Consider the following 14564-nt stretch of genomic DNA (forward strand, 5'->3'; position numbering starts at 1 on the left):
CATGTCCATTATTTGCATATTTTATCCATTTTTGTATTTTGACATGTTTTGTGAGAAATGTGCATATTTGAGCCTAAAAATGGAGTCAAAACGCGAAGTAGGAAATCTGGAGATTCAGGTGGTGTCCGGCGACTGCTGCAACACTTCAGGCACCCGCCGACCATCACTTCTATAGCGCTCTGTTTCGGAAAAGGTTTGCATGGAATGAAGACACGCCCGACGACCGCTGGGCAAGGCGTGACGACCGCTACCCAAGAGTCAGAGAATTTCAGACCATTGTCTGGCGACCACCGCCAAGGTGCGGCGGTCCGCCACAAAATAGCAGCGAGCGAATTTGCCCTAGATTCCTCTCCAAGATTTCCCATATTTTGCAATTCTTTGCCTTATTTGAAGAATTCGAATTCTCCCCTATAAATGGACCCTCAAGCTTCTTCAAAAGGATCCTCTTTTTGCAACATATTTTCCAAAGATTAAAAGCTATACTTCATTGTGCAAGAAGTTGAAGAAGGATTCAAGAGAATCCAAGCTACAAGGATTCAACCATTGGGTTTTATTTTGCTTTAGTTTTATGTTCCAATTGTTTTTCCCTTCAGTCTATGTCTTTAGATTATTGTATCATGTGTAACTAAATTGATAGGATTCTTGGGATATGTTAGTAACGACTTTGGTTATACAATTCATTTTCTATTTAATATCCATTTTGTTTTTACTTTATTTCTTCCCCAAGTAAACAATGATGCTTCATAATTGAGTGACATAATTATTGATGATTTAATATAACTTGCTACATAATCGTGAGAGGAGGTTGGCGAGGTAGATCCACTTAGTAGACACTACAGTTAGAAGCCGGTGAGAAAAACAAGTAAGATAGGAGCAAACACCCAAAATTTGCGGAAATGACCGAAGTGAGTAGAAGTGATATGAAAGAAGCTTTGATATCAGAAGAAGTCCTAGAAGTTAGGGGAAAAGCTAAAAGTTAGTAAAATACTTAGAAGGCAGGTAAAAGTCCCAAAAGAAGTCGGTGAGAAAAACACGTAAGATAGGAGCAAACATCCAACTTTTGCGAAAATGACCGAAGTGGGTAGAAGTGTGTGTAAGACATATGAAAGAAGCGTTGAGATCAGAAGGAGTTCTAGAAGTTAGGGGAAAGGCTAAAAGTCAGTAAAAATACTTAGAAGGTAGGTAAAAGTCCCATAAGAAGCCAGCGAGAAATACACGTAAGACAAGAGCAAACACCCAAAATTTGCGGAAATGACCGAAGTGAGTAGAAATGTTTGTAAGACATATGAAAGAAGCCTTGAGATCGGAAGGAGTCCTAGAAGTTAGGGGAAAAACTAAAAGTTAGTAAAAATACTTAGAAGGCAGGTAAAAGTCCCATAAGAAGCCTGTGAGAAATACACGTAAGATAGGAGCAAGCATCCAAAATTTGCAGAAATGACCGGAGTGAGAAGAAATGTTTGTAAGACATATAAAAGAAGCCTAGAAATACACGTAAGATAGGAGCAAACACCCAAAATTTGCGTAAATGACCGAAGTGAGTAGAAGTGTTTGACAAATATATGAAAGAAGCGTTGACATTGAAAGGAGTCCTAAAAGTTAGTTGAAAAGCTGAAAGTTAGTTAAAATACTTAGAAGACAGGTAAAAGTGTTAGAGTTTATATACTAGAAATCACGTTTCGAGTGATTGAATACTGTAAAACTCTTATTTTATTTTCGAAGAAATAAAACAGATTATTTTTTGTCATATTGTTGTTATATTTTACATTTAATGGATGTTATTGCATGTTTAAATGTATAAGTAAACTTAACAAAGTCTAAGTCTTTGTTTTAGTAGACCGGTTGTGGGCGTCGTCTCATTTAAGGTAACACGGTCAGTTATAAACAAAGAAAAAGAAGAATTTCACGACCTAGATGGAATCAGACTATCCATCGTGAAAGGTTGCAATGTCAGTCCGCATATTTCTAAGCCTTACTGGAATAAGATGACATTGGTGTGGTAAAACACTGAACGGATCTAACAGCAAGATGAGTCTTTATGTTATCTATTGAAAGGCGAGGTCTTGATAAATATTTGTTTCTTAATTAATATAGGTTAACATTGAGCATACGATATTGATTTTGCATTACTTTGACTTATCAAATGGTGCGGATTTTTCGCAACCCAATAATCCTGATATATTGGGTAGTGGTGATTAATATCTAGCGGTGCTAGGATTGCTATTATATTGAATTGTGCGTGATGTGAGTCTCGTTTGATAATGTCCTCAAGAGGAGCGCGAAACAAGGTTTTATTATTCGGAACCTAGCTAGTTGGAGTTTGATTACTCTATGAATAATAAATAAGCGTTTCATGCTAAGTCCACTCTTGGAATTTATAAGAAGTTAATTAATTAAGTCCATAGCATGTATTAATTAATTAATGGACATTTTTATCTTAAGCGTGGGAAATGAAAGTTAAAACGGAAACCCGGATTACTTATAATTTCGGATTTGGATTGGAAGAGTTCAATATTACTTCTATAGTGGCTGCTCGTAATATTCCAATTACGCTTGTATTAAATTGTGGGTTCAATTTAATTAGTAAAAAGTAAATGGGTTAGCCCATATCCAAAACCTTCTATAGATCTCTGTCTGGGCCCAAAAGGAACTTAATATAAATAGGAGAATAAAGGAGACAAAAAATACACAACATTATTTTCTAAAATTTTCGGCCACTTCTATACCTAGAAGGACGAAATTTTTCGTCCAGCTCTCCTCCGTGGAGTCGAATTTCTGTCTCTTTATTTAAGTCATAGTATTCCGGTAAGATCACCCACACCGATATTGGAGTACAGTTCGGAAACCAGAGAGAAGATCCGTGGTCTAGTATTCAAAGCGTCACGTGGAGAAGTCGCTAGCTATCGTCAATTCTTTGGAGAATTAACAAGGTATTATTTCTGCTCCGTAGAAAAGCATGTTTTAAGTTTCAATTATACTTAAAGCATGATTAATTCGAGTTGAGCATGATACATGTGATAATTACGCGAATAGAATTTGTCTAAATAATCTGCTAAATAGATCTGATTATTATGTGATTTATTTGTTTGTATTATCGAATGCTTCCGCTGCCAGTTCCTTCAATTGGTATCAGAGCCCGTCTTTGGCTCTGATTATTTGGATTTAAATTTCGCGAAATTCGTGTATGCATGTATTATTTAATTACGAAGCATGTTATTGTATTTAGTTGTTATATTTTATGCATGATGAACTCAAGAACAATTTAATCAAAAGAACTTGAATTTTTGATCGTACGAGACGTGCGATTCGTCGGCGCTTGCGCCGGGACGAATCGCACTACATGCGATCGAAGAGGGTTGTCGATAGTAGTGGGACATATATCGAGTGAGATACCGAGGAATGGATGATGACTTAGTTGAATATGCATGAATCCGTGCCAAATCAATGCGAGGAGCAAACAGGGAGAGGGAATTGAATGATGGTATATTCGAGGTCATTGAAACAATTTACTATACGCAAAAGAATCCAAAAAAACTAACCAATTCTCATATAACAGCCAAACCTACACTACTCAGTAGTCATCACCATTAATTTTATTAAATTCTTTATATTCATTTCTGCATATAATCCTACTCATCTTGGCTCCAAAGATGCCACAACTCAGCACTATCAAACCTTCTGCAATTTCTACTTACCTCTGTTTCTTCAAATAAACCATCACAACTCAATTCACCAAGATTCTCCACCTCCCAATTCTTACTTGCCCAAAGGTAGCATCTTTCTTTTTCCCTTTCTCTCTTTCGATTGAAGGTAGTTTTGTTGAAGAATTGGGTTTTATTGTAATTGAAAACTCCATCTTTTTGCTTGAGTTTGGTTTTTCCAAACTGCCCCTTCTCAATTTCATTCAAATTAGAGGTGAAATTAGCAATTATTGAGGTTGCCCTTTATTTGCTAAACTGATGCCTTTTTTTGTTGAGTTCGTTTTAGCCTGGTGCTGTTTGTGATTCATCTACCTACAATTCTGTGTTGTGGGCAAATTATTTTAGGAAAAATGTGTTTTTGTTACATCTTTTCAATTGTTAGAATTTGTTTGGATTTCTTTGCTGCTTAAGAACGATGTTTGAGATTTTTAAGGTAACCATTCTAGTTTAGCAAAGATTTTATTTATTTATTTATGTTTACATATGCTTGAAATATGGATTTCTTGGATATGGATAATGGATGCTTATTCAACATGAGAAATGCCATATTTTTTGTGAAAAGTTGCATTTGAAATTAGTCGGAAGGGAATATTCGATTCCATTCTAGTATAGGAAAGTGTCTTTGTATTTCTTATGATTTCATATGTATAAAAAGTCTGTCTTTCTTGATATGGATTATGTATGCTTACTCAACATGAGAAATTCCCTAAATATTTTGACAAATTGCAGTTGCTGTTGAGTTGTGATTGAAATTAGTCAGAAGGGAATCCAAGAATCTTTGATTTGAAAGATGTCTCAATTCGGACATGTTTCTGCGGTCAACTTGAGCAGGCAGTGTAACATGTGCACTGTCTTGAGCCCGCAGCACGGCAGCTCCATTGGGAACGGCATATCCTTTGCAGTTAGTGATGCCATGGGCCAGAAGCTGAGGATGCCAACTACACATGGTTTTTTAAAGAGATCTAACAGGAACGTGCATCCTTTGAAAGTATGCTGATTGAATGGCTTAAATGTTTAAATCTTCAATTAGTTTTGAGTAGATGAGTGTTTGATCTGATGCTTATATTTGTTAAATAGGTTGTTTGCATTGATTATCCGAGACCTGAGCTCGAAAATACAGTTAACTTTTTAGATGCTGCCCGTTTATCCTCAACATTTCGCACATCTCCTCGTCCAAGCAAGCCGTTGGAAATTGTGATTGCCGGTTCAGGTAAGAATATCGACTGTTCATATTTTAGCTTGAATCTTGATTCTCTACCGGATAGCATAACTAGTTCTCGTTTTTAGAGTGTCATTTGTTGCTTGATATTATCTTGCAAAGCTATTGTTGTTGGCTTAAATGTGTACTGTTGGATTTGTATAGGTCTGGCTGGTTTGTCAACTGCAAAGTATTTGGCAGATGCCGGCCATAAACCAATATTGTTGGAAGCGAGGGATGTTCTTGGTGGAAAGGTTGGCATTCAGTTCTTGCTCATTGTTTCTTCTTTTTTGAATTTTGCCTAGTGATTTATCGTTCTTCTTTTAACCCAGGTGGCTGCCTGGAAAGATGAGGACGGAGATTGGTACGAGACTGGTCTTCACATATTCTGTAAGTTCAGTATTTCTTCTCAAATTCTGAAATTCAGTGATGGCAACTGTAATTGTATTTTAGTTCTTTCTATTTAAACTGCCTAAAATCATTTTTCGAAATCATATGCACTATATGACTCATCTATTGATGTTCAATTTTGTATTAGTTGGTGAGTACCCAAATATACAGAACTTGTTTGGTGAGCTCGGTCTGATCGGTTGCAATGGAAAGAGCACTCTATGATATTCGCGATGCCAAATAAGCCAGGAGAGTTTAGCAGATTTGATTTTCCCGAAATCTTACCTGCACCATTCAATGGTGAGCTAGAAAATTGCTTTTTTAGAGAACAAGGCTTATATAGTTCTCCATTGAAAGTCGTTACCTTGCATCATCTTTAGGTATTTTGGCAATCTTGAAGAACAATGAAATGCTTACATGGGAGGAGAAAATCAAGTTTGCCATTGGGCATTTACCAGCTATAGCCGGGGGACAATCTTATGTAGAAGCGCAAGATGGAATAACCGTTACAGACTGGATTAAAAAGCAAGTACATGCTTCTTTTCGTCGTCAAGGAACGCAAGTTTTCCATTATTAGAGTGATTAGTTGAACATAATCAGTTTTTACTCTTAGCTACTCATTATCCTAATCTGTCTCAGGGCGTACCGGAGAGGATAACCGACGAAGTGTTCATTGCCATGTCGAAGGCACTGAACTTCATTAACCCCGATGAGTTTTCGATGCAGTGTATTTTGATTGCATTGAACAAATTTCTACAGGTAGATTTGGATTTAACTTGAAGTGGGATGAACTCGAATGCTTTGATGATTCTGTATTTATGTTCACAATAATTAACTACTTAGGAATTCGGATTTATTCACTTTTGTGAAAACAACAGGAGAAGAACGGCTCAAAGGTGGCTTTTCTGGATGGTAATCCGCCAGAAAGACTTTTGCATGCCTATTGCCGAACATATTCAATCGCTGTGAGGCGAAGTCCGTCTGAACTCAAGAATCCAAAAGATCGATTTAAATGAAGACGGGAGTGTCAAAAGCTTCATACTGACTAATGGAGATGTGATTAAAGGAGATGCATATGTCTTTGCAACACCAGGTAGATCCTTCACTATTCTCTTGTAGCTTAAGTCGGATCTCTTTTGAATATCTTTTGATTCATCATTGTTTTCTCAGTTGATATCCTGAAGCTTCTTCTGCCCGATGAGTGGAGAGATATCCCATACTTCAATAAGTTGGATAAATTAGTCGGAGTTCCAGTTATAAATGTTCACATATGGTGAGTTTTTTATATCTTCTTCCACATTATTTGGCTATTACTTTCTTTAAATGTGACTGATTATGAAAAATTGACACAAATTGATTTCATTCAGGTTCGACCGGAAACTGAAGAACACATATGATCATCTACTCTTCAGCATTATTCTGTTTCATCGTTGTATTTTATGATTCCATGTGCCATAGTAAAACTATCTTTGTATTTCCTCACGAAACCTCTGTTGAGCTTCTTCGTTTGCATTTCCCCCTGCAGGAGTCCGCTCCTCAGTGTCTATGCTGACATGTCCGTAGCTTGTAAGGTAAATCATACCATAATCACGCCCCACTTCGAATTTCTTGTCAAACTAAGGCAGCTCCATTGTTCTTGATGCTGTAAAAAATTACCACTAATATTTTCTGAATTGTTTAACAAAAAAAAAATCTTCAGGAATATTACGACCCAAATAAATCCATGTTGGAGCTGGTTTTCGCCCCCGCAGAAGAATGGATCTCCCGCAGCGATGAGGAAATCATCGAGGCCACAATGAAGGAACTCGCGAAGCTGTTCCCCGACGAGATCTCTGCTGATCAGAGCAAAGCGAAAATCTTGAAGTACCACGTTGTCAAAACTCCACGGTAAGAAAAATGAATCTCAACTTATAGCAGTAAGTTGTATGATCCCGTACATAAAAATTCCAACCGACTCTTTCTTAGGTCTGTGTATAAAACTGTACCTGGCACGGAGCCTTGTCGTCCCCTGCAAAAATCTCCGATTGAAGGGTTCTATCTAGCCGGTGACTATACGAAGCAAAATACTTGGCTTCGATGGAAGGTGCTGTCCTACCAGGAAAGCTTTGTGCTGAGTCAATTGTAAAGGTGATTTCTTCAACTGCAGTTCATGCTTTTGATTGAACAGTTCTTACACATTTGAGCTAATAATTTCAAGATTTTTTATTTCTTGCATCAATTTTTCTTTTTTGGCTATTTTGACAGGATTGTGAATTGCTGTCTGAGAGAGCGCAGAAAATGGTGGCAGAGGCAAGCTTAGTCTAAGCTAGATTCTTGAAAAAAAAAGAAAAAGAAGAAATTAAATGTTGTAAGAAACATTTTTAAAAAGTGTAGAAATAGAGGATAATACATTGTTCCAGCTTCTTTAACTGGTTTTTGATGATTGATTGAGTAGAAAATCAGCAACTTATAGTAGTATCTCTTTATTTAAGCATAAATCTAGATAAATTGTAAACTTCCATTTAAATGATTTGTGACTCTGACCGGTTTCATTCATTTTACATTTGGATACTTTTAACAATATGAAAAATTTTCAAATGAAAATTAAAAGTTTATAAAGTCAAATGATGGGGAAAAGAAAATGTACCCTAAATATTTATTTTATTGAAAAGATTAAGGTGGTTGCTTTGTGCCAACACAAACTACTCATCTCTCAAGATTAAGGTACATTGCATCACAAAAGGAGATCATGATACTTTTTTATAGTAAAAGGAATGTTCCTCCGAATTAATGAGTGTACGATTTCATGCCCTGGTATTTTTTAAGAAGGCGTCAATTTCTACTCCATCTTTTTATGATTTTCTTAAACTTATGAAATTACTACTACAATTTACCTCTTATTTAAGTAAAAAACTTCTCATTTCGTTGATTGTTCACTTAAGTAGTATTCTATATTTTAGCTCTTCCAAATTACTAGTAGTATTATTTTTTTGTTCCGGTTCTAATGAAATATGGAATTAGAATTTGTTCAACAAATGTAGATAGATTGTGTCATAATACTTCAATTGGGATAAGGAACGAGAATTTGCTTAACAAGTGACATTGATTGTGTAATTAATACTTCAATTGCCACCAAAATTTTGTTAATAGTACTATCATTTAAGCATTGGCTAAACTCGCCTCACCTACTTTCCTACCCGGATTATGTGTAACTTTTGAGTTGTTTGATGCTGCAATTTTGTTAGATTTCGATAAAGGAAAATTCAAAGTAAACACTCCAATAAAATCCATTTATATTTACAGCATTTCTTGTTCATTTAACAAAAAATGGCTATATCAACATAGGCCCAGTTAACCAAAAAAGGCCCATTTACAACAACCCTACAAAATATGCGATTTGTTTTTCTTTAATTTCTCTTCTACCAAAACATCCAAAACCCAACTTCTCATATACGATGGTGAACATCTTTCTGCTAATTTCTCTGCAAAGTTTTCGATTTTTCTTTCTGCTAATTTCTCTGCAAAGTTTTCGATTATTCTTTCTGCTGATTTCTCTGCAAAGTTTTCAATTTTTAGTTGAAATTGATTTAATTTTGAGCTGAAATTGGTTGATTTTGACAGCCGCAAGGAGATTACATCGAGCTGCACAGGAAGAGGAATGGCTACCGCCATGACCACTTCGAGCGCAAGCGCAAGAAGGAGGCTCGTGAAGTTCACAAGCGCTCTAAAATCGCGCAAAACGTTAGCATCTCTTTTCTGCTCCATCTTTGTGTTGATTTAATTTAGTTTTGGAGAAATTTGAAATTAATTTCGTTTGCTTTTTTTTGGTGAATGAACGGGCATTGGGTATTAAGGGTAAGATGTTTGCTGCATTGGGTAGCTTTGATAATGGTCAATAGATTAATACCATCCTCCTGTAAAAATAAAACTTGATATGTTCAATACGTGAGAAGAAGACAGTGGCAAAAAACAAAGTGTAAACACTCAAACATTAATCTTATGAATATATATTTGCATACTTCAATCTTCGCAAGAGGCATTTCAGAAACAAAAACCAACAAGGAAAAGTCCTTTAATGCAAGGAAACGTTCTTATACATCTCTGGAGAAACCATAATAATGTCCCCACCTACCAATAATATGGTATGCCCATTGTCTTTGAAGTATCTTATATTGCAATTTTTCAGTGATTTTAAGAGCCTCCAAGCTTCATCTCTACTGGGAAGCATGCCATCCTTGCCACTGAGATGCATGATCCATCAGTAATGAGTGTGTGCCAAGAACAAGTCACATCAAATGTAATTTGGACAAATCTTAACAATATAAAGAACACAATTGAACAATTAGTTAAACTTTAGGACGTAAAAGTCTAGAACAGATGCGTATGGTAAATTATTGAGATAATTTCCTAGATGATTATTGTTTCTTGCCTCCCAAAGAAGAAGAAGATTGGTTTTATCCTTTTGCTGTACAAATTATAATATTGAACAGTAGAGAAAGATTGAGAAGAAACCTAGCAAGAACAAGTACTTCAGCTTTAACGGCATGAAGACGAGAAATTTGAAATTAATTTCGTTTGCTTTTTTTTGGTGAATGAACAGGCATTGGGTATTAAGGGTAAGATGTTTGCAAAGAAGCGGTATGCTGAGAAAGCGCTATTGAAGAAAACGTAAGCTTTTTGGTTGTTTTAATTAGTTAATGTTTTTATCTCCTCATGTCGTTGCTTTTCTCAATTTGGTATACTGAATTGATGATATAGTGAAATCAATAGGTTTCCATTGTGTTACTGGTTTTTTGTGTTTAAATAAAACCTAACTTTGATACCTTTAAATTTACATTTATGTATGCTAAATATGAATTCAGCATTTTGTGTTGTGGTTATATGCACTCACTTTTTTCGTATATTACAGGTTGGCTATGCACGAAGAGTCATCAACTAGGCGCAAGGTTGATGATAATGTCCGAGAAGGAGCTCTCCCTGCATACCTTCTTGATCGTGATGAGACCACAAGAGCGAAGGTTCTTAGCAATACTGTCAAGCAAAAGCAGAAAGAGAAGGCAGGAAAATGGGATGTTCCTCTTCCAAAGGTATTTCACACAACTAGCTTCTTTTCTTTTCTTTCCAGTCTTACAACATAATCTGATATGACAGTAAATCTTATTCATTACATAATGACTAAAAGAAATATATGTATGTTGTTGTTGTTTTGCATACCTGAGTATTAGTAGAATTTATTCCATAATTTGATTCATCATTTTATTTTGAAATTGGCTCTTCTTAAGGAAAGATCACTAGGATGCAATGTAAAATGTGAGGTTTCTTCTTGACCACCCTTCATACCTCAGAAAAGCTGTAATTACCCTTTTTTTTTGTGAATAAGAACTCATAGGAAGCCAACTACGGCGACTTTCTCAATAAATGTTTATGTGGTACTTCTTGGTTATGTATAATATAATGGATACATTTTCCAATACTTCCTATCTTATGTTTCATTCATACTACTATAATTGATCTATATTTGATGATCAACCTTATCTGCTGCCTTTATAGGTTAGACCTGTTGCTGAAGATGAGATGTTTAGGGTAATCAGATCTGGTAAAAGGAAAAGTAAGTATCCTTTTCGAGATGTGCTTTTTTTGTCACGTGGTTTGGATTTTTATATCCTAACGAGAATCATGCTCATGGTATTTTCAACTTGGTTTTTATTTTGCAGCCAAGCAGTGGAAGAGGATGATCACAAAGGCCACATTTGTAGGACCAAGTTTCACAAGGAAACCTCCGAAGTATGAGCGTTTCATTCGCCCATCTGGTCTACGTTTTACTAAAGCACACGTAACACACCCTGAACTTAAGTGCACTTTCAATTTGGAGATCATTGGCGTAAAGAAGAATCCAAATGGCCCCATGTATACTTCTCTTGGTGTTATGACTAGGGGAACCATTATCGAGGTAATCTTTCCTTTCAATAACTCATATAACTCCTCATCTGCCAAACTTCATCATCTAAAATTGCTTTTCATTTATTATCTAGGTCAATTGTAGCGAACTTGGACTCGTCACGCCTGCTGGAAAAGTTGTGTGGGGTATGGATGCTCAAGTCACTATGTTATTTTTTTTGCGTTAGTTTATTGAAAGCTAAGCTGGTATACGATTCTTACTCTGTGATGTATGGTGAATGCAGGAAAATACGCCCAAGTAACCAATAATCCTGAAAATGATGGTTGCATCAATGCCGTTTTGCTAGTATAATGGCCATGTGTACCGATCTACATTCCCTGTTTGCTAACTACTTACTACTGGTTTTTGATTTGTGATTGAACTGTCTCAATTGGGATGTCTACATTAAGCTTGGGGTTTGTGTTTTACTGGAGCTGAGTTTGAAGCGTAATTTACCCAAATATTTTAGGATAAATGGTTGGCGATGGTTATACCCTGTTGTTGAGAAGAGTTAGATAATACTACTTGATAGGTGCCTCACAAAATGGCGTGTCCAAGGTTTAGTTGGGCAGTTACTGCACTATTGATATTGTTTGTGTTATGTACTTTTTGAACTAAATGCTTTTCGATCAGTTGTTTCGTTTTTGGGTTTTGTTGGCGGCTTTTAAGCTATTGTTAAGAAGGACTTGTCCCCTGTTTACCTTCATTGTTCTTGAATCAGTGGCGGATCCAGGAGGGGGCAGGAGGGGGCGGTCGCCCCTTCCGCGCGCCGCCGCTTCCCCTTATCCCACCGGAAAACCTTCATGGTCGCCCCCTCCCTTGGCTGCTGACACTGCCCCGAAGAAGAAGGCCAAGACCAATTCTTTTTCTACGCTACTAATTATTGATGTGCGGACCAATTCTTTTGATTATTTGAGGTTGTAAGAAAAATTGTGTGGTATGAATGTCGGGGAGGAGTTTTCTCTCTACTTCTCTTTCTCTGGTTTTGAACGATAAAAACTTAAAAAGGGAATAAGGAGGAGATGACTTTCCCATTTCATTTTTGGCTTGGTCAAAATAATAACTTAACAGTACACTGATAGAGTAAAAATATAGTACTCCTACAATCCTTTATTTTTGTTCTCTTTTATACGTGGCAAGACATGGGTTAAAATTAGACAATTAAACCATGAATCATCTTAATTAGTTTAGTAGTAATAGTAGAATGTTTTATGATTTATTTTTATTCACGGTAGATAACTCAATATTTTTAATTTGTAAGACAATATTAATCCAAAATTAAACTTGGAACTTAAGTCATTATAAATATCTATTCAATTATTTGCAAGTCATATTTATAGTATTTGAAATTAATGTGATAATCCATACTTCCCATTTATTCTATTATGTTTCTTTTTTTTTTTTTGAAAGAAGAACATTGAAATTTTTTTATATTTTTTCTAATAACTAATCATGTTATTTATGTCAAATTTGATATTCATATTATTTTTTACTTAATATTTCTACGTCTAAAAAAAGTCTCATATTTTGTTTTACCCGCCAATCACTCTATATAGCCTCATACTGAAAGAATTTTCAAAATAAAACAATAATAATTATGTAAGCCTCATGCTTAAATAAAAAAATATAGTAGTATATCAAATAATAACACATTATTTTTGGTGTATTTTGAGTATGTTTTTGTGAAACCGAAGGATAATGGCGTAATGGTAATTCCGCCTCCTCCATTTTTAGTTTCTAGATCCGCCACTGTCTTGAATCCCTGTTCCTAAGAAAACACTGCTTTTCTACAGTAATTTAATTCAGCCCAGACAAACCGTTCCTTGGAATAACCATATCTGTGATATAATTATAGACAAAATTCAGCCCCACATCATGACATGTATAGAGTCCAGAATTACTTATACGATACAATGAGTTAACATTTCACAGAACCATTACATAATCATTACTTTGGATCAGAAAAACAATTAAATTAGACAAGTCCTGTCAAGGCTTGGAGGTACTAGAAAGCAAAACATGGAGAAGTTTTTGCGAACCAATTGGAAAGGTCCTTGTAAGTTTTAGACACCTCAAAACTCACATAAAACTCTCTACACGAGGCTAAGAACTTATCAACAATATATAGATGGACATATCAGAGGAAGCCTTACGGATGGAGAGCATCTGGTGCACGGCGTGAGCTACTTAAACCATAAGCAAGAAGAGCCTGTGAAGCATGAACAAGGACACTGTTTCTTAATTTCACAGCCACAGGGTTCAATAATAGATAGGCAAAAAATGACTACCAATGAACAAAGAACACCAAGAAACAAAGTTAAGTACCTGGTTTGCAAAATCTGCAACTGAATGAATAACTTCAGCCAACATCACATGGCTCGAGGTGGACAACCAGACCCCAAATTTGAGAGAGAAAACAAGAAAGTTGCACCAGAGTGCAGTTGTGACAGCTCGCTGACTAAAGGAACAATGTCACATTAGAAAAAATAACAATAACATTAACCGGTAAAAAGGAGAGGATGCATTCAGTCCAAAGACTCAAATAGGTTAACAATCATCACATGCCCTCGACAACTGGCATTTGAAAAAGGTTCAAACTTCAAACTATGCAAAACACCTAATAGCTGAGGAATCAGTGATATCCTAATCTTTTTTTTTATGGCTTATTCAAATGTATGGGGAAAGTAACAAGAATGCTTAAAGAGATAGGAGTAGTACATAAATTAGCTATATTGCTATACACATGTAAATATGAATATTTCATAGTCCACTTCACATGCAGTCTTTTCATCCTCAATCTCTAAAACTATAACTTTTAATGCCACAAACTCAATTATGAAACAATAGCTCCAATCTTCTCAATCTTTTCAATCTTCTTAGCTCTTGTGAGAAAACCTGAATACAGAACCATTATTAATTACAAAAACCGCAAACACTCCCAAAACGGAAACCAGAAAAAAAAATGACTGACTTCTTGTGAAGGGAGCCGTGCGGAGACAATTAGAACCGGGCAAAATCGGAGGAACAGCTCTCGACAGAGAATTGTTACTGCACTAAGCTTCGCATACCAGTTTTATTTTATCAATTATATCTCCTTTGCATACCATATGAATTAAGTGAACATCCTCCCTACCTCACTGACTACCTCAGTCCATTTTATGTGAAGTGGCCTAAAGTAGCAAATCCCACTGTGGAATGTCTTGTTTCCTCCAAGTTTTGAATTTGATTTCAGTCTTCATTAGAAAATGGGAGCTTGTGCTGAATATAACAGTTTTAACAATTTTGCAGGAAATTAGGCAATTATGCTCAAATCTCGTTGATCTGAAAAGAGCTTCTGCTGAAGAAATGCGCCGAAGTGTTT

The 14564-nt window shown here is 35.9% G+C and overlaps 1 protein-coding gene, 2 long non-coding RNA genes and 1 pseudogene across 3 annotated transcripts; 2 read left to right on the forward strand and 2 right to left on the reverse strand.

Moving 5' to 3' along the window:
• Window positions 1-3563: 3563 nt before the first annotated feature.
• Window positions 3564-7743, forward strand: LOC125190503 (annotated as a pseudogene).
• Window positions 7744-8641: 898 nt separating this feature from the next.
• On the forward strand, window positions 8642-11855 carry LOC125190472 (ribosome biogenesis protein NSA2 homolog). The gene is made up of 8 exons (XM_048087791.1): window positions 8642-8723; window positions 8887-9006; window positions 9866-9933; window positions 10175-10352; window positions 10816-10873; window positions 10980-11215; window positions 11298-11349; window positions 11448-11855. Exons 1-8 carry the CDS (start codon window positions 8721-8723, stop codon window positions 11513-11515), a joined length of 783 nt encoding a protein of 260 aa, XP_047943748.1. The 5' UTR covers window positions 8642-8720; the 3' UTR covers window positions 11516-11855.
• Window positions 9137-9822, reverse strand: LOC125190473. The gene is made up of 3 exons (XR_007170919.1): window positions 9778-9822; window positions 9398-9506; window positions 9137-9179 (listed from the first exon to the last, which is right to left on the reverse strand). It is a non-coding gene; the product is annotated as an uncharacterized LOC125190473 (long non-coding RNA).
• A 1155-nt stretch (window positions 11856-13010) lies between the features above and the next one.
• LOC125186859 lies at window positions 13011-13660 on the reverse strand. Its single transcript, XR_007170518.1, has 3 exons — window positions 13529-13660; window positions 13357-13412; window positions 13011-13041 (listed from the first exon to the last, which is right to left on the reverse strand). It is a non-coding gene; the product is annotated as an uncharacterized LOC125186859 (long non-coding RNA).
• Window positions 13661-14564: the final 904 nt, after the last annotated feature.

This window comes from Salvia hispanica, chromosome 5, assembly GCF_023119035.1.
Source record: "Salvia hispanica cultivar TCC Black 2014 chromosome 5, UniMelb_Shisp_WGS_1.0, whole genome shotgun sequence".
Lineage (NCBI taxonomy): Eukaryota > Viridiplantae > Streptophyta > Magnoliopsida > Lamiales > Lamiaceae > Salvia > Salvia hispanica.

Coding starts and splice junctions, on each gene's coding strand:
- LOC125190472 (XM_048087791.1), top strand. Junction 10,353..10,815: donor GGGATGTTCCTCTTCCAAAG/GTATTTCACACA, acceptor CTGCCTTTATAG/GTTAGACCTGTTGCTGAAGA. Junction 11,216..11,297: donor CTAGGGGAACCATTATCGAG/GTAATCTTTCCT, acceptor TTTATTATCTAG/GTCAATTGTAGCGAACTTGG.